The sequence below is a fragment of the Mobula birostris genome, chromosome 18, assembly GCF_030028105.1.
Source record: "Mobula birostris isolate sMobBir1 chromosome 18, sMobBir1.hap1, whole genome shotgun sequence".
Classification (NCBI taxonomy): domain Eukaryota; kingdom Metazoa; phylum Chordata; class Chondrichthyes; order Myliobatiformes; family Myliobatidae; genus Mobula; species Mobula birostris.
Window position 1 is genome coordinate 8,897,234 of NC_092387.1, and position 20,450 is coordinate 8,917,683.

General features: G+C 40.9%; 1 protein-coding gene across 5 annotated transcripts in view; it reads left to right on the forward strand.

Moving 5' to 3' along the window:
• Positions 1–20,450, forward strand: part of ppip5k1a (diphosphoinositol pentakisphosphate kinase 1a) — a 237,048-nt gene that overhangs the window by 48,807 nt on the left and 167,791 nt on the right. For all 5 annotated transcript variants that reach the window (XR_011889605.1, XM_072282170.1, XM_072282171.1 and 2 more), the window contains exons 3-9: positions 1,252–1,447; positions 2,053–2,143; positions 8,450–8,535; positions 10,230–10,384; positions 15,603–15,704; positions 17,031–17,192; positions 19,850–19,971. Coding sequence is in view for 4 of the 5 variants with exons in the window: in XM_072282170.1 (XP_072138271.1) it covers positions 1,252–1,447; positions 2,053–2,143; positions 8,450–8,535; positions 10,230–10,384; positions 15,603–15,704; positions 17,031–17,192; positions 19,850–19,971 (914 nt within the window). In the remaining variant the exon portion in view is untranslated. The remainder of the gene's footprint in view (positions 1–1,251; positions 1,448–2,052; positions 2,144–8,449; positions 8,536–10,229; positions 10,385–15,602; positions 15,705–17,030; positions 17,193–19,849; positions 19,972–20,450) is intronic.

The window sequence follows — 20,450 nt, forward strand, 5'->3', positions numbered from 1 at the left end:
AGATTGCAGTGATCATTCTCAAGGGAAAAAATGTGATTAATAAAATTATTAGCAGCAACACACACAAAATGCTGGAGGAACTCAGCAGGCCAGGCAGCATCTATAGAAAAGAGTACAATCAATGTTTCGGGCCCAAACCATTCAGTATGACTGGAGTGGAAAAAGAAATGAGGAGTCAGAGTTAGACGGGTAGAGGAGTGGAGGGAGAAACACAAGGTGATGGGTAAAACTGGAAGGGGGGGTGAGGGGTGAAGTAAAGAGCTGGGAAGTTGATTGGTGAAAGAGATATAGGGCTGGAGAAGGGGGAACCTTAATAGGAGAGGACAGAATGCCAAGGTAGAAAGAAAAGGGGGAAGAGCACCAGAGGGAGGTGATGGACAGACAAGGGAATAAGGTGAGAGGGGGAAAAGGCAAATGCTGAAGGGGGGCATTATCGGAAATTCAAGTTGTGAAAGTAATTGCTAGTTGTTTTTACTGCCAGCAAGTTGTCGCTTTGCTTCACCGGCACCATTTTAAACTGGCTTACCATATGATATCTTTACTACCATATCAACCTGTGTAGCGACATTCATGGAGCTGTGGGCATGGACCCAAAGATCCCTCTGTCCAATAAATAGTTAGTCAATCACGTGTACCCATATAAAAGCCTTTGAAACGTTTCTGTTGTATCTGCCTCCATTGCCACCAGTGGTGGCACATTCCAGGCAGTCACCACTCTGTGGTTAAAATAAAAACTTGCCCTGCATATCTTTGAACTTTCCCCCTTTTACCTTAATTACATGCCCTCTAGTATTATTCATTTCAACCCTGGGGAAATGGATACCAACTCTCTATCTATGTCTCTTAATAGCTCATGAACTTCTATCAGGTTTCCCCTCAGCCTCTATTGCTCTAGAGAAAACTGCCTAGTTTGTCCCACCTCTCTTTTATAGCACCTGCTCTTTAATCCAAGCAATGTCCTGATAAACCTCTTCTGCACCTTCTCCAAAGCTCCACATCTTCCCTGTAATTCAATTTTAGTCCCTTGGGACGAGGTGCGCCCAGTTTTATAAATCTGCAACATAACTTCCTGACTCTTGAACTCACTGTCTGAACTGGTAAAGAGAAGCATGACATATGGCATCTTTACTAGCTGATGAACTGATTTATGTTTTAAAAATCTAATTGTTTGACATTTTTAACCTAATTATGAATTTTTTTCTCTTTTTTCTCTCTCTCTCTCTCTCCCTCTCTCTCTCTTTCTCTGTCTAGCCTCCGGAGCGACAAATCCTGGTGGGGATTTGTGCAATGGCGAAGAAATCAAAGTCAAAACCGATGACTCAGATCCTAGAACGTCTGTGTAAATTTGAGTACATCAGTGTTGTGATTATTAATGAGGATGTCATTCTGAATGAATCCGTGGAGAACTGGCCAGTTTGTGACTGTTTGATCTCTTTCCACTCCAAAGGTGAGCTATAGGAAGGATGAAAATTGCCTGCACATAAGGTCTTCAAATATTTAAATAGTTCCTTTTAAGACACAATCATAAATATAATTAATTGGCTAAAGGAAGAATGTTCCTATGCTGCTAGAGGAATTACCTACTCTGTCAGATCTTTGTCAGCCATTTGAACAGGCAAACTAATTTTTCATTTTGAAATGGCGTACTCAGCCTAAATTTGTGTCCTTAAAGTATTTGAAGTTTAAACCCTTTCCTACTGATTCACGGACCAAAATCCGATAAACTGAGCCGAAAGCAGAGGTTATCTTTTTAGTATTCTGTGTTTGATATATGAAATGGGATATAATTGGCCAGTTCAGCTAACTATTATATGATAGTTCAAGAGTAGATTGTACCTCCTTTCCAATATGTTATGCTATTCCAAATAGAAGGAGCTGACATTAGATATCCAAGACCGAAGATGTTGGTAAGACATGGGCTTTGGTTTAGGGCGCAGTGTACTTTGGGATTCCGATTTTTTTTTTTTTTTTTTTTTGGTGCTATCAATGCATTAGCACTAGGTTATGATTGAGGTGGTAAAAAAAAAAGTGTTCTCTTATTCTTCTTCCCAGGTTTTCCACTGGATAAGGCAGTGGCTTACGCAAAACTCAGGAATCCAGTTCTCATTAATGACTTGAATATGCAGTATTATATACAAGACAGGTATGTGCCATATGTTAATTATTGCAAATATTCCAATCTATGAACACTTGTTCTTGATCCAAGATAACTGCAGCTAATGTAAGTCGTCAGCATACTTTAATCTTTGGAATTGCAGCTTTCTCGATTCATTCTTTGAATAGTTAATTGGTCTGTTGTTACATGTACTGAGTTACCGTAAGAGAACTTGTTGCATGCCATCTGTACAGTTCATTTCATCACATCACTGCATCAAGGCAGTAGTAAAACAGTAATAGAATGCAGAATAGTTTTACAGTAACAGAGTGCAGCGTGGGCAGACAATTAGGTGCAAGGCCATAACAAGGTGGATTATAAGGTCAAAAGTTCATCTTATTGTAATAGGGAACTATCCATAGTCTGGTAACAGTAGGATTGAAGCTGTCCATGAGCCTGGTGGTACCTGCTTTTGTATCTTGTGCCTGTTGTGAGTGGAGAATGCCTAGGGTGGGTGGAGTCTTCGATTATGCTGGCTGCTTTACCGAGGTAGTGAGAAATATAGACCAAGCTCTCTCTTTTTGCACTACTTATATATTTTATATTTGTTACTGTTTTATTTGTGTATTACATCATCCAGCTGCTGCAAAAGTTTCACAGCATACTGTATGTCAGTGATAAACTGGATTCTGATTCTAGTTCAGAGTCCATGGAAGGAGGCTGGTTGTAGTGATGTGCTGCGTTTTGCTTACACGGCTGTCTGCAGTTGCAGAGCAGTTGCCATACCAAATCTTGATGCTTTGCATGATGCATTGATAAAAATAGGTGAGGGTCAAAGGGGATATGCCAGATTTCTCCAGCTTCCTGATGAAGGGGTGGTGCTGGAGAGCTTTCTTGTCCATGGTATCTTTGTGGTTGGACAGGACAAGCTATTTGTGATGCGATGTTCATTTCTAGAGACCTGAAGCCTCTCGACCAGGGCGCCATTGACGTAAACAGGAGTGTATGCAGCTTGTCCCCCCCACTGCCCTACCTGAAGTCAGCGATCAGCTCTTGTTTTGAGGGAAAGGCTGTTGTCATGATACCATGTCACCAGGCTCTCCATCTCCTTTCTATACTCAGGCCTCCAGAACCATCCATGCTAGAAAGGCCCCAAACCAAATCAAAACCAACAAGTTGTTGATCTTTACTAAAGTCATAATGTGCATTTGCCAAGCTGAAGAGAGAAGTGCCTATTCCTATTCTTGACCACAATCATTGATTCCACTCTTCCTTGGTACATCTAGTATTGAAGGATTTTATAAGATCATAGGCATGAGCAGAATTAGGCCATTCAGCCCTTTGCACCTGCCATTCGATCATGGCTTATTTGTTGCCCCTCTTAACCCCATTCTCCTACCTTCTCCCCATAACACTTGAACCCATACTAATCAAGAACCTATCAACCATCTCTTTAAATATACCCAGTGACTTGGCCTCTACAGCTGTCTGTAACAGTGAATTCCACAGATTCACCATCCTCTGGCTAAAGAAATTCCTCCTCATGTCTGTTCTAAAGGGATGTCCTGGTATTCTGAGGCCCTCCCTGCTTTCTGGTCCTAGATCCCCCTATAAGAGGAAACATCCTGTCCACATCCACTCAATCTAGGCCTTTCAATGAGATCATCTAGTGATGTAGGTGACAAAGTGGAAGGGTGGAGTAGTAAGTTTGCAGATGTCATGAAGGTTGGCGGAGTTGTGGATAGTGGTTGTTGTAGCTTGCAACAGGACATTGACAGGATTCATAGCTGGGCTGAGAAGTGTCAGATGTAGTTCATCCTGGAAAAATGTTAAATAGCCTGATTTTCCTGATGCAGTTAGCATATATCCAGGAAGAATAGACAGCTTTTAACATTCTGCAAATTTGAAATGTGTAGATTTATTTCTTCCTGGAATTTAATTAACTGACAACTTTCTGTTCGAGCACATCGGTAATGAGGTCCTTCACTGGGCTGACGATGGATGTTGCATCCTAACTGTCGACATGGTACTCAGCCAGGGTAGTACAATATGGTTCCCCCTCAACACAGCTGATGAATCCAAAGGAATGGCAAAGATCGATACAGTTCCACACCAGCAGCGTCAGAGGAGATGCCAGTCAGCCTGGAACTCAGTGTAGGACTGCCTTCGGGATTCCAGTTCTGGATTTTTCCTTGGTGTTTATTCCCTGTCTTCCCCATGAGTTGGTGTAGCCACAAGGCAGCAGTGGTCTGAGATCAGAGTTTTCCTTCTCCTAGATGAGTTGCCAACTGCAGCTGAAGACCTATCTGCTCAGAATGAAGTGACTGGTTTTAAGGTTACAGTAACCTGCCTTTGCCCCTTATCCTGCCAGTAGAAATGGATCTGCTGGGCTTAGTACCTAAGCCATATGTGAAGGCCAGGAGGTGAACTTGGTTGTCAGGGGCTATTTGAGAGACACACCATTTAAAAGGTAGTTGGAGCTTTGTCTGTGAATCAAGCCTATTAGCAAAGTTGTGGAAAAACTTCTTTAAATTCCATGAGAAAATTTTGATTATAGTCTCTGCTTCTCCCAAGCTCAGCCCTAACGTGCCAACTGACCTATTGCTTTTCCCATCCTTGTACAGATAGCACACTTCAATTATAAAGAATCTTAAAAAAAACACACCATTTTAATATTGGTTTCACAAGCCTAGCTTGATGTTATAAATCTTGTTCATAATGAATGGCTGGGAGGTCACAATAGAGTGTGAATAAATGGATTCATACTTTATACTCATTCTTCTTCATAGATTGAATTATAGTGTATCTTTTGCATTCATTACCAATACATTAGAGTATTAATGTAAGTAGAAAGTTGTAAGTTAATCAAATTTCAGGAAGAAATATTTCTGTTTTCACGCTGACCAAGTTTGAGGATTTGATCACCTAGCTTACATTGGCACATTTTGTTCAGTTTTGATTAAATTAATGATCCATCTTAAGGATAGAATCCATTCTGTGCTGATTGTTCACAGCATTGTTTGCTGATGTGAAAAGATGAAGTTGCATTGAAAGATTTTTTTAAAGATTAGCTTTGCTTATCACATGTACATTGAAATATTTTGAATCATTGTTTGAGGCCTTGGGATGGATGCTGTTGTAGATTTTGTGATCACAATCTATGAAATACATCCCTTCTGCTCGTCTGAATATGTACCAGGTTGAGTGACTCGGCTATTTGCAAATGCAAAGCCAGCTGGTGAAGGAGAAATGCTCCCTAAAATGTCACTGTATTGAAACCCCATCCTTGGCTGTGAATTTCACCCGTGCATATTTCCATCAAGATATTGAAGAACCATTGGAAGTGGGAGCCTGCTTGACAGTCCACATCTCTTAGTCTTGAATGCTGAGGACAATTTATTTTGTCCCTTGCCAGTTTTCTCTTTTGAAGATTAACAATGGGACTGGGATCTTCCCAGACTATAGAACATTTTCATGCTGACAATTGGGACAACTTTTCATTGGGCTGTTGGTGGCTTCCTCAGGATTCTTTTGAATTGGATCATTGTTCCATCAACAATCTGAAAAATCACTGTCCAAAACTAGTTTGATGTATCATGTGACTGCCTGGATTTCTAGACAAAATATTGAAGCTATTTAGTTTATAAATGCTATGTACATACTTATAGAAAGAATTTACATTTACATAGGGCATTTTACAAACCTGTCATAAAGTGTTTTACAGCCAATATAATGCCTTATGAAACCCTGTCATTTTTAATATAGACAACAACAACATGATTAAAAACGGCAGTAGATTTTGGCCAGGTCTTGACCAGCTTTGAAATATTTCTGAGAGAAGTCTGAGAAGTCCTAAATACCTTATTTGAAAGAAGGCCTCTGCTGTGTAGCTACGGTGGAATGTCAGTCTGGATTTTTTTATGCTGGAGTTGAACCCACTAATTGCTGAGCATATAAACATCCCCTGAAGCCAGGGCTAACACCAATTCCAATTAGAACTACCCATGTAAAGATCACTATAATTATACCCTCACAAAGTTGTAAGTGTGGCACACAACTTCAATTCACTGTTGCCTCCTAATTGCACTTCACCTGAACCCTGCACTTTGCTTCATTCCAGTTCTGCAACAGTATGTGATCAGTGTCTATTAAATATTAATGGACTTGCCAAACAGTTCTTCAGTTGCCTTGCTAAAGACTGCAATTCTTATTATGCATCTTCGTTCTCAAGACCATCTTTGAGAAAACACAATGCTGATTTTTCTGTTGCAAAATCCAAGTAATAATGATTATTACAATCTTGCTTCAGATTTTCAGTCCCTCCACAGGTGAACTCGAGGTGGCAGTGCCCATCTGTTAACCTGCATCAAGAATCCTCTCAAACAGAAGTTTTAGAAAATACAGATTACCTGAATACCTAAGAGACAGGAGAGTTCAGATAACTAAGGAAGAACTTGGAAGGTATTCTAAGGGACCGGATATATAATTACAGTGGATTCTGGTTAATTGAGCGATTGGTTATTTGGGTCAAGATCAAAAATCAAACAAGAAAGTAGCTGGGATTCTCTTTGTTTATTTGGAACACTATGCTGCTTAATTGGAGAAGGAGACAGTTGCTGAACAGTTTCTAACTAGCATCAGTCACATTTACTTATGTGACCATTGGACATTACACTGTCCTACGAGTGAACTGTTTTTAAATAGTGTCAGTTGCATATGCTTGTGTTCAAAAAGCAGTGATTTATGTCGCTGATAGCCAGAAATGACCAAGAGTGCAAATGAAGCTATTTCACTACTTCATCAAGTTAGGAGCTACAAAGAATTTGAAGGTATTGACAGTCACCTTGAAAATGAGGATTTGGAGGTTGCAGTTGTTGGCAGCGGTGTATGAAGACACTAGGTGTCTGCACTGATATTGTTCATTTACTGTCCAAAAAAAGTGGCGTGGAGGAATTACTCCTCCAATAAATATTAGGAGCTAATGAACATGAGAAAGTCTGCAGATGCTGGATATCCAGATGGTGGACCGCGAGGAAGATTATCAAAGACTGCAGTGGGATTTGGGCCAGCTGCAAATGTGGTCTTAAAAATGGCAGGTGGAATTTAATGCAGACAAGTGTGAAGTGTTGCACTTTGGGAGGTCAGAGGAATCTGGGAATACAGGTCCATCATGCCTTGATTGGAGTCAAAGATAGATATGGTTGTAAAGAGAGTTTTTGGCATATTGGCCTCAAAGTATTGAATACAGGAGTTGGGATGTTAGGTTGAAGCTGTATAAGACATTGATAAGGCCTAATTTGGAGTATTGTGGCAAAATTGCGAGTGAACGCAGCAGGCCAGGCAGCATCTCTAGGAAGAGGTACAGTCGACGTTTCGGTCTCGGCCCGAAACGTCGACTGTACCTCTTCCTAGAGATGCTGCCTGGCCTGCTGCATTCACCAGCAACTTTGATGTGTGTTGCTTGAATTTCCAGCATCTGCAGAGTTCCTTGTGTTGGAGTATTGTGTGCAGTTTTGGTCACCTACCTACAGGAAAAATGTCAATAAAATTGAAAGAGTGCAGAGAAAATTTACAAGACCCAAGGACCTGGGTTATGGGGAAAAGCTGAATAGGTTAGGACTTTATTCCCTAGAATGTAGAAGATTGAGTGGAAGTATTTGCTAGAAGTATATAAAATTGAGGTGTATTGATAGGATAAATTCAAGCAGTCTTTTGCCACTAAGGTTGGTTGAAGCTAGAACTAGAGGTCATGGGCTAAGGTTGAAAGGTGCAATGTTTAAGGGGAATATGAGTGGGACTCTTCACTCAGGTAGTGAGAGTGTGGAATGAGCTGCCAGCAGAAGTGGTAGATGTAGGTTTGATTTCAACATTTAAGAGAAATTTGGATAGGCACATGGATGTGAAGGGCTGTTGTCTGGGTGCGGGTCGATGGGATGAGACAGATTAATATTATGGCATGGACTAGATGAGTCCAAGAGCCTGTTTCTGTGCTGTTCTATGACTCTATAATTTTATCGGAAGTTATCAGAATTGTAGGAGGTATAGATGGTATCAGCAAAATCAAAAGAAAATTGGTTATATATTTGATGCTTATAATGACTTGGGGCTATGAGAGATTTGGTTTTCAACATTTGTGATTCTTAAAGTGATCTTCTCTGTTGCCTACAAAGATGATTTTTTTTTTTTTGCTACTGTTATAATGTTTTATGTTTCCAACATCTTTTTATTCCTCTACAAATTTAAATACAAGTATAATAATGATTAAAGTGGATGGATTTTAGTAAGACATTTGTTTTCTGCATTAATTTAATGCATAATTTAAGCATTAGAATTAATTTCTTTTCATGTTTGCAGGAGAGAAGTCTATCGAATTTTGCAGGAAGAGGGGATAGATCTTCCTCGTTATGCAGTGTTAAATCGTGATCCAGACCGACCTGATGGTTGGTATTGTTTTATGCACTTTATACAATGTAAAATTGCAGTGCTGTTGTGGTTCTCTAGTTAGTTTTGCAACATTTACAGTCCTGTTCAGTGTTATTTTTCTTTAAATGAACTTAGTTTTTTGATATATTGTTCTTTTCAGAACCCCTTCCCACAATCACGACATGCATATCACTTAGTGGCACTTTACAGTATGCACATCAAATCAGTCTGTATATTACAGCTATTTGTGCATTGTGCTTTATAGGATTGCTTTTACAGTGGCATACAAAAGTTTGGGCACCCTGGTCAAAATTTTTGTTACTGTGAATAGCAAAGCGAGTAAAAGATGAACTGATTTCCAAAAGGCATAAGGTTAAAGATGACACATTTCTTTAATATTTTAAGCAAGAAAACTTTTTTATTTCCATCTTTTACAGTTTCAAAATAAATTAATCTTAATGAGATCAGAGATATTAAATCTTCTGAGGGTAGATAGGTGTAATGTTATAATATAGTGTGTTGATTTTGCGTAGAATGAATTCCATTTATTTTTTAGCCAATTGTTGCCAATAGTTTAGGATGCCGAGTTACAACCTTTTCCATACCATAATCCAAAAGATTAAGGTCTTGTTTTTGTATGTAAATTTTGAACTTTATTGCCAAACTGTAGTAATTGTTTCTTTTATAAAGAAGTTTCCCACAGATGACCTGCTGCTGCCTCAACTCCAGGTATCTTTGATTGGTCTGTCACTGTGGATGCTGTCAATTGAGTTTGCCTGTTCTTCCTTGACTACATGGGTTTCCTGTTGACGCTGTGGATTCCTGCCGCGTTGCTAAAATGTGCTGATAGATTACTTGGCTACTCTAAATTACCCTGTATTGAAGGTAAATGGTAAAAGGAGTCTAAGCCAGTTGATGGTCATGTGAGAAAGCTGTAGGTGTACAGGAAAATGAGATCGGGGGAATGGAACTGATAGGATAAGTTCAGTGAGAGTCAGTATGAACCCAGTGGGCTGAAATTGCCCTTTTCTCATCATAAATATGAAACGATTTGACATAATTGCAGGAGTTTTCAACCTCTACATGGTGAGAGGTATTCAAAAAAGCTGCATTTGGACTAAGTAGTTTAGCTGTATTTGTCACAAATATACATCGAAACATATAGTGAAATGCTTTGTTATGTATCAAATCATTGAGGATTGGCTGAGTAGCCCGCATGTGTCATCATCCATTTGGCGGCAGTATAGAATGCCCACAACTTACTAATCCTAACCGTACATCTTTGGAATATGGGAGGAAACTGAGTCACCTGGAAGAAACCCATATGGTCACATGGAGAACGTACAAGCTGTTTACAGATAGTGGCAGGAATTGAGCCCTGGTACTGTAAAGCTACTATGCTACCATGCTGCTAAGACTTAAAACCACTGGCAGAGTTAATTCTAAATTTTTGTTTTTTTGCATGCTGAATAGAAAATGGTAGCATAATCTTCCCTATTTGTTTGAAAATCAAATTTGGCTGTAACCTTCTGCTTTTTACAGAATATCTCATGGCATTGGACATGGGTGGAAAGGGGTTTTGTCATGGTGACCTGACTATCACAAAATGGGACATGTTTGATAGATAAGCTTCCTCTTTCTTTCAGATTGATTAAAATTTGCAAAAGCCTGAGGTAAATCACTTGCTCTTGTGTTTTATTTACCTGCACAGAGTGTAACTTGGTGGAAGGTTATGATCACGTAGAAGTGAACGGAGAAATCTTCCAGAAGCCCTTTGTTGAGAAACCTGTGAGTGCTGAAGACCATAATGTGTACATTTACTACCCTGTGTCGGCTGGCGGAGGGAGCCAGAGGCTTTTCCGTAAGGTATGATGATACACACCATTGCTGCTTGTATTTAGAGGCAAAACCTAGATGAGACCATTTGACCCATCATTTCTATCCTATCCCTAAGAAAGAGCTCTCCTGTTGATCCTGTTTCCCTGCTTTCTCCCCATGGCCTTGAAGAGTTTTGATCTTCACAAATATTTATCCAGTCCCTTTTTTTTTTTGAAAGTTATTTTTGAATTTGCCTCCATTGTGTTTTCAGGTAGTACAGCAGATTGTTATTTTTCTTTTGTTCCTTTTAAAAGGAACCATAAAAAAAATTTGAAATTCCTCTCCACATTCTTTCCTTGTGAAAGAGGGCCATTGTATTTTCCCTTTTGCATGTGTCAGTCTGGTTCAGTGAATGCACTCCTGAACATACAGTGCCTATAAAAAGTGTTCACCCCCCCCCCCCCCAGAAGTTTTCATGCTTTATTGTTTTACAATATTGAATCACCGTGGATTTAATCTGGCTTTTTTTTTTGGCACTGATCAACAGAAAAAGATTCTTTCGTGTCAGAGTGAAAACAGATCTCTACAAAGTGTTCTAAATTAATTACAAATATAAAACACAAAATAATTGATTGCATAGGTATTCACTCCCTTTAATATGACACACCCCCTTTAATATGCAGCCAGTTGGTTTTAGAAGTCACATAATTAGTTAAATGGAGATCTGTTTTTGGAGACCTGTGGGCAGTCAAGGTGTTTCAATTGATTGTAGTAAAAATACACCTGTATCTGGAAGGTCCAACTGCTGGTGAGTCAGTATCCTGGCAAAAACTACACCGTGAAGACAAGAACACTCCAAACACCTCCGCAAACAGGTTATTGAAAAGCACACGTCAGGAGGTGGATAAAGAAAATTCCCAAATCACTGAATATCCCTTGGAGTACAGTTAAGTCAACCATCAAGAAATGGAAAGAATATGGCACAGCTGTAAATATGCCTAGAGCAGGCCGTCTTCCAAAACTGAGTGACTGTGTGACTGTGCAAGAGGGCGACTAGTGAGGGAGGCCACTAAGAAACCTATGACATCTCTGGAGGAGTTACAAGCTTCAGTGGCTGAGATGGGAGAGACTGTGCATACAACAGCTGTTGCCCGGGTGCTTCACCAGTCGCAGCTTTAAGAGAGTGGCAAAGAGAAAGCCACTATTGGGGGCCGGGGTGGGCGGGGGGGGGGAACTCATATGAAGCCTTAACTAGAGTTTGACAGAAGGCATGTGGGAGACTCTGAAGTCAGCTGGAAGAAGGTTCTATAGTCTGATGAGACCAAAATTGAGCTTTTGGCCGTCAGACTAAATGCTGTTTAGCATAAGCCAAACGCCGCACATCATCAAAAACACACCATCTCTACCATGAAGCATATTGGCGGCTACATCATGCTGTGGGAATGCTTCACTGCGGCAGGCCCTGGAAGGCTTGTGAAGATAGAGGCTAAAATGAATGCAGCAAAGTACAAGGAAATCCTGGAGGAAAACCTGATGCAGTCCGCGAGAGAACTGTGACTTGGGAAAAGATTTGTTTTTCAGCAAGACAATGACCCCAAGCATAAAGCCAAAGCTACACAGGAATGGCTTGAAAACAATAAAATTAATGTCCTGGGGTGGCCAAGACTGAGTCCAGACCTCATGCCAACTGAGAATTCATGGCTGGATTTGAAAAGGGCTGTTCACTCACCATCCCCATGCAAACTGACAGTGCTTGAACAGAATGGGGAGTAAAGAAAAATGAGGAAAAATTGCAATGTCTAGGTGTGCAAAACTAATGCAGACCTATCCACACAGACTGAAGACTGTAATTGCAGTCAAAAGTACATCTACTAAATATGGGCAGTCCTTGAAGGTGAGTTATTATATAATCAATTATTTCTACTGACAGGAGAAGGGCAAAGGTAGGTTACTGATGCCTTAAAACCAGTCACTTCGAGCAGATGGGGCTTGTCAGCCGTGCTTGGCAGCTTATCTAGGAGAAGGAAAAACTCCGATCTCAAACCTCCACTGCCTTGCAGCTATACCCACTTATGGAGAAGGCTTCGGAAGTAAATCCTGAGAGAAAAATCAGGAGCTGGAGTCCCTAAGGCAGTCCTACATTGAATTCAATGCTGACTGGCAACTTCTGCGATGCAGCTGATACCAAACTCTATTGGTTTCTGTCGTTCTTAGTCATAGTCATACTTTATTGATCCTGGGGGAAATTGGTTTTCGTTACAGTTGCACCATAAATAGTAAATAGTAGTAGGACCATAAATAGTTAAATAGTAATATGTAAATTATGCCAGGAAGTAAGTCCAGGACCAGCCTATTGGCTCAGGGTGTCTGACCCTCCAAGGGAGGAGTTGTAAAGTTTGATGGCCCTAGGCAGGAATGACTTCCTATGACGCTCAGTGCTGCATCTCGGTGGAATAAGTCTCAGGCTGAATGTACTCCTCTGCCCACCCAGTACATTATGTAGTGGATGGGAGACATTGACCAAAATGGCATGCAACTTGGACAGCATCCTCTTTTCAGACACCACCTTTGGGTTCTTCAGATGTATGGAGAGGAGGAGCTTGTGGCATGGGCAACAGCTTGTTCCCCATATCGTACTGGCCAGGCTTGCGTATCTAGACAGCTAGAATGCGATATCCATGGTTAGCTTCGACTGGAGGCCTCAGATCCTCAGAATAATTGTAATCAATTTAGACTAACTCATAGAAGTTTGTTTTCACTTTGACATGAAAGAGATTTTTTGTTGACCAGTGTCAAAAAAAGCCAAATTAAATCCACGATGATTCAATGTTGTAAGACAATAAAACATAAAAACTTGGGGGGAGGGGTAAATGCTTTTTATAGGCACTGTAGTTTGTAGATTCAAGAGCAGGTCAGAGAATGAGTTTTCTGCAGAAAATAATCGGTCTTTTGGAGCCTTTCCAGTGTTTTCAAGGTAGTAGTGTGTTGGATGAGTTTTCTGGTAACATCCAAGAAACTCATCGTAATCCAGGACGTAGCAGCCAACTGGATTAACAACCCATCGATACCTAAACATTCACTCATGCCTAATCCTCAATGTGGCTGTCTCCAAATGTGGTGTAGTTTCATGCGTATATTCTCTGATATTACCTTCCAAACATGCAAACTCTTTCACTAGAAGGGCAAAGACAGCATGTGCACGGGAATATCAATTGCAGATTTCCCTTGAAATACATGCTGTATATTATCTTGGCAATATATCACCATTCATTAAAGTTCAAAATAAAAATATTAATGCACATGTATGTCACCCTTGCGATTCATTTTCTTGCAGGCGCTCACAGTAGAACAAAGAAATACAACAGAATCAATGACAAAGTACACACAAAGACTGACAAATAACCGATGTTCAAGAGAAGACAAACTGTACAAATACAAAAACATTATAAATAAGTAGATAATACTGATAACACAAGTTGTAGAATCCTTAAAGTGACTTCACCATTGCAGGTGTAAACCTGGGTGTTCCATACATAGATGATTTCATTACAAGCTTCTTTATGGATGGACAATAAATGCTGGCCTTTGCAGCACTGCCCATATTCTCAAAAATATAGAAAAGTGTGGGAAGTTTGATTAGGTTAGGACTTTATTGCCTGGAGTATAGGAGAACGAGGGGAGATTTGAGAGAGGTATAGTAATTTATGAATGGTACAGATAGGGTGAATGTAAGCAGGCTCTTTCCACTGAAGTTGGGTGTGATTACAACTAGAGGTCACAGGTCTGGGTAAAAATTGAATTACTGAAGCAGAACCTGAGGGGGAACTATTTCAATTGAAGGGCGGTGCGAGTGTAGAATGAGCTGCCAGCGGAAGTAGTGGATGTAGGTTTGATTTCAATACTTAAGGGAAGTTTGGATAAGTACATGGATGGGAGGATAGAAATGGTTATGGTCTGGGTGTGGGTCAGCATGGACTAGATGGGCCAAAAGGTCTGTTTCTGTGCTGCAGTGTTTCATGACTTTATGACTGGGCTATTGATGCAGGTGCAATAATGATATTTAAAATACATTTGGATAAGTACATGAATGGGAAAGGTTTGGAGGGAAATGAGGCAATGGGACTAGCTTAGATGGGTATCTTGGTCAGTGTGGATGAGTTGGGCTGAATGGGCTAGTTTCCATGCTATAAACACTGACCAAAACGTAATTGAGACTGATACTACAATGCAATAACTAAGAAAATCATATGTTCTTGGATGAGACATTAAATTTAGGTCCAGTTGCATCAATATAAAGCACACTAAAGGAAGAATGACCCAATAAGATTTGGGAAAGATGAGACTGATAAAGGCTGATCTTTTGTCTCTCCACCCTGACCTGTACTAATTCCATATCCCTTAATTCTCTTAACCTAAACATCTGTCACACTGTATTTTGAACATAACCAGCAGCTGAGCCCTCATGGGCTTCAAGGATATGGAATTTCAATGATTCTTTTCTCCTTCTCAGTTCTCGATGGCTGATCCCTTAATTTGCAATTAACATTTGGTTCCAGAGACCCCAACCAGAAGTAATGTTATCTGTACATCAACTTTATCAAGTCCCCTCAGTGTTCAGTTTGCCAGTGATACCGCCTCCAGTGTAGCCCAACCTGTTTAATCTCTCTTTGATAGGATAATTCCTCTCCTACTTGGCCTGATAAGTGCAGAGTATTTGCCATAACAAACTGAAATGTTCTGCACTATTCTCTGGTCTTGCCATATTTAAAATCTTGTTCCATTAATACTTCAGTTTTCTAAGAAGAACCTCCTTGTTAGCCTTGCATGCCCTTTTTTAAAATGTATAACTCCTCTGTGTCTGTCGTACCTTCTGATTTGGATAGCACGAGAACACACTAATATTTATTTATCACATGTACATCAAAACATACAGTGAAATACATGGTTTGTGTCAAATCAAATCAGTAGGAATTTTGCTTTGAAGTCTGCAAGAGTCACTATTTTTCTGGTGCTAACATAACATGTCCACAACACATTAAACCTAACCCGTGCATTTTTGTAATGTGGGAGGAAAGTGGAGCACCCAGAGCAAATCTATATGGTCAAAATGAGAATGTAGAAACCCCTTACAGGGAGCAGCAGGAATTGAACCCCGACTGGTATTGCTGGGGCTGTAACAGTGTTACAGTAACTGTGATGCTACTATGCTGTCCTACTTTGACTTGTTGATGTTATTTAATTTTACTTATCCACTTTTTTTTTTGAGATTGGGAGTCGGAGCAGTGTGTATTCTCCTGAAAGTACAGTGCGTAAGACTGGTTCATACATCTATGAAGAATTCATGCCAACAGATGGGACAGACGTAAAGGTGCTGTGCACACTTCAGTAAGCTGTTATATGTTACTGCTCGGGACCATCATGCAGGAGTTCCTTTAACTTTACCCCTACCTTTAAGAGGGAAAACAATTTTGTTTGCAATTAGTATTTCTATCAGATGTATGGCAGGGTCAGAATCCTGCTATATAGGCTATGGTGCCTGCTAATGGGTGTAACGAGGAGTGCCCTGGTGGCTCTATTGAACGCAGTGTACACTTTTACCTTGGGCGTACCTGTGAGGAGGTCTGGGTCCACCTCAGAAGTTTGGAAGTCATGGTCACTACCTTGGGGTAGGGACAGATGTAGATATATTTGGTTGGCAGAACAAACACTGTGGGGGTGGATGTGAATGTCTATAGACATGACCACAGATCCATGCATTCTAGACCAGGTTTCATAATTTCCAATCCTTGACAAATAATGTATCAGAACATTGAACACTTAATGCTAAATGTTCTGTTTTCTTGAAAGAAAACACAATATTTAGCAGTACGTGCCAAATATAATTAGTCTTTTCACAGTTGTGTATGGTAGGATTAGTAGCTGAGAATAAGGGTGCTCTGTAACGAGTGGTTGTGAGACTGAGCTGTGTGCTTTGGTTCCTAATCCACATGATCTTGCCTCATCAAATTATTCAGACAGTCACTATTCTTGGGCATGGTGAATCCTAAGGAACATCCTTATTTTGCATTTGTGAATGAACTCATAGTCAGTATAGCTGGACTCCTAGCTGAAAACAAAATTTAAAAAAAACTGCGGATGCTGGAAAGTAAAACCAGAAATGGCGGAAATACTCAGCCGGCCAGGCTGCGGTTGTGGGAAGAGAAACGTAGTTACTACGGGAAGAGAAATGTATTTACTGTTTCCAGTTGGAGTCCTTTCGTTGAATTCCAGTGATTCCAACCTGATTTGATTCTATTTCTCTTTCCCAGATATAGCCTGACCTGCTTGGCAGTTCCAGTGTAGTTTGACTCCTAGCTGATAGGGTAAAGAGGGAACATGAAGAATCTGGAGCAATTCAGCAAGTCAGGCAGCATCTATGGAGAGATGCATCAGTTGTTGATTTCAATTGTACTATTGTAGAACTGATGAAGGGTCTGGGCCTGAAATATTGACTGTTTATTCTGCTCCGCAGATGCTGCCTGACCTGCTGAATTCCTCCTGCACTTTGTGTGTGTGTGTGTGTGTGTGTGTGTGTGTGTGTGTGTTGCTTAAGATTTCCAGCATCTGCAGAATCTCCCGAGTTCACGTGTGCTTGAATAATCTGGTTTGTATATAGTGTGGATAGATGAAATAAATATAACACTGCTCCTTGCAGGTATACACAGTTGGTCCTGACTATGCTCATGCCGAGGCTCGCAAATCTCCAGCCCTTGATGGGAAAGTGGAACGGGACAGTGAAGGAAAAGAGATTCGTTATCCTGTGATGTTGACAGCTATGGAAAAGCTAGTCGCCAGGAAAGTGTGTGTAGCTTTTAAGGTTAGTTGAAAATGTTGTGCAGGGAGTACTATTCAACATAAGTTGCAAAAAATACCATATTAATAAAACTTTGATACGATTTTATTGTTTGGAAACTTAATCACTTGGCACCTGGCTCACTCGTTAGTCTGGCATGTGAGCCAGTCATCCAGAGTAGAAACAGAAGGGGCTGCAGAGCTGTTGTTGTTATCAAGGACACCAAGAATCAGAAACTTGGAACCAGAGTGCATGTGCATTTCCTGCACCCTTTAAACTAAACAATTTCTCTGGGGAAAAAAGTTTTACTATACTACTGTGAATATGTGAAAAATAAAATAGTGCTTTTTGGGTATCAATATGGGTAATATCCCGTCATCCAGAAAATCTGCAAGTTCAGAATTACCAGTGTCCCAAAAGTGCCATTTTATTGGAGTTTTATCATATTCAAATATGCCAAATTGTAATGACATTTCAGAGCAATGCCTTTAATTTTCATGTAGGGGATAATCTGTCCGCAAACTTGCTTATTCCTGACTCCTGTTGTCCTAGACCCCAATGTTAGATAATGTGCCTAATTTTTGGTGCAGGATGTTTTCCTATTTTAATCCCATTCTGATATAACTTGCAGCCATCTCACCATTTAAAACTGAACTTTTTTTTTTGAAATCCGTTATAAGAATAAATTTGGACCAGGCTTTCCCATTTTAGCTTTATGTCAATCATGGCTTCTCCACACAATCAGGTATCAGAGGAGCTCAGCAAGTCAGGCAGAACCTATGGAAAGGAATAAACAGTCGATATTTTGGGGCTGAGTGCTTGCATCAGGACTGGAAAGGAAAGGGGAAGAAACCAGAATAAGAAGGTGGGGGAAGGGTAGGAGTACAAGCTAGAAGATGAGTGGATGGGGGGGGGAATGAAATGAGAAGCTGAGAGGTAATAGGTGGAAAAGATAGAGCTAAAGGAGAAGGAATCTGATAGGAGGGGAGAGTGGGCCACGGAAGAGGGGGATTATAGATAGGCGAGGAGTAGAGAAGAGGTAAGAGGGGAGCCAGAGTGGAGATTGGAAGAAGAGGGAAGGGAGAGGGGAAAAATTACTGGAAGTTAGCGAAATTGATGTTCGTGCCATCAGATTGGAGGCTATCCCGACAGAATATGACATGTTGCTCCTCTAATCTGAGAGTGTCCTCATCATGGCAGTAGAGGCCATGAACTGACATGTTGGAATGGGTGTGGAACTGGAGTTCAAATGGTTGGCCATAGGGAAATCCTGCTTTTTACGGATGGAGAAATGGTGTTTGACAAAGCAGTCCCCCACTCTGTCAGGTCTCACCAAAGTAGATGAGACTGCGTCAGATACAGTAAGTGACACCAACAGTTTTGAAGGTGGAGTTTTGCCTCTCCTGTAAGTAGTGTTTGGGGTCCTGAATGGAGGTAAGGGAGGAGGTGAATGGGCAGGTGTAGCATTGCTTAAGCTTGCAGGGTTAAGTGCCAGTTGGGAGATCAGAGGGGAATGATGAATGGACAAGAGAATCAGAGTGCGATTCCTGTGGGAAAGCGTAGAGTGGGGCAGAGGTAAAGATTTGTTTGGTGGTAGGATTATGCATCTTCAACGGGTGAGAGGGTAACCAGAATGGGGAATGGAAAAGAGAAGGAGCTAGGTGGGAGAAATTACTGGAATTTGGAGAAATCAGATTATTGTCCAGTACCTGCTTCTGGATGGTGAACAGGGATAAGATCTACTTGAGCTCAGGAGGATGCTGGATTCAGTTTGATCAGATACCAAAGGTCAACTGAGAATCAACAGAATCATAATCCTCAGAAAAGACCGTGTTTGAAATAGAAGGTTCAAAGGTACATTTAATGTCAGATGTATACGATATACATCCTGAAATGCTTTTACTTCGCAACTATCTACGAAAACAGAGGAGTGCCTCAAAGAATGAATGACAGTTAAATGTTAGAACCCCAAGTCCCTCCCCATCTCCCCTCCCTCCCGCACATAAGCAGCAGTGAGCAACAATCCCCCTCCCCTCACCGGCAAAAATAAAGCGCACCCACTACCAGCACTCATGCTTGAGCAAAGCAATAGCAAAGACATAGACTTGCAGGTACCCCAAAGGGAGAAAGAGGTGACTCCATTCCATTTTCCAATGAGCGGGAGAGATAACAAACAACTCGCTGGTATGTCGTTTTTTTCGAGCTCTGTGCCTGGAGATCGCAAGGATCCCAAGTCCCCAGGCACACAGCAGATGTTCCAACTCCCCCAACGACGCACGGATTTCCTGTGGCAACACCGACCCTTGATTCGCCCATCTCCAGTCACTCAAAATCCTAGGCTTCTGAAACTGTGCCGAAATATTAGGCCGAGACTTTGGCATACCGAATAGTGGCTGATTGTGGAACCCCAACAGTGGGTCCCATTCCCACAAAGAACCGTAGTCAGCGTGTAACTCCAGGTCAACATCTTCAAAAGAACCCTGAAAGGGAAAAATAGAGCTATTAATGCAAGCAAAGAAGTCACTGTTGGGCGCCATAACAACTTAGCTCCACCTCTCCAAAGGAAGGAGGCAGCAAAAACAGACACAGTGGGGGGAGGGGGGGAGGGGATAGAGGACTTCTAATGCTTTGAAGCAGATTGCATTGATTTATGTTAACAAGCTCATTTTTGTTTTGCACAGCAAACAGTCTGTGGTTTTGACCTGCTGCGTGCCAATGGACATTCCTATGTTTGTGATGTCAATGGATTCAGCTTTGTGAAAAATTCCATGAAATATTATGACGACTGTGCAAAAATACTCGGGTAAGCATCAAATATTTTAAAACTTCTGAGCATGCTGCATTGGTGCATGGCTTTTCAAAGTTGTAAGAATATAACTTGCCTTGAAAAGACCAATGAGGGGAGCAGTTTGGGGGAGAGAGAATGGGAAGTGGAACGTGGAGGGCCTCTTCAGGAATAGTTAAGTCAGTCAGTATTAGAGAAGGGGGGAGTGAGGGAGTCTGGAGTTACACATGGGTCAGAACATTTGTTAATGACAAATTTCTTTCCCTGAAAGACAGGAGTAAATCAAGTGGATGTTAGTTACAGCAGTTTTATTGTCACAATTACTGCTAGCAGCTTTTTCATGTCAGATATGTTCATTAAATTTAAATTTCCCATCTGTAATGTGAGATTTGAGCAGAATCAATAATCAGACCTCTTGATACTAGTTCAGTAACTTGCAGTAAAATGGTTCCAGAAGGGAACAATTCTGCCCATGTCCACATTGGCTCTCTGTCAGA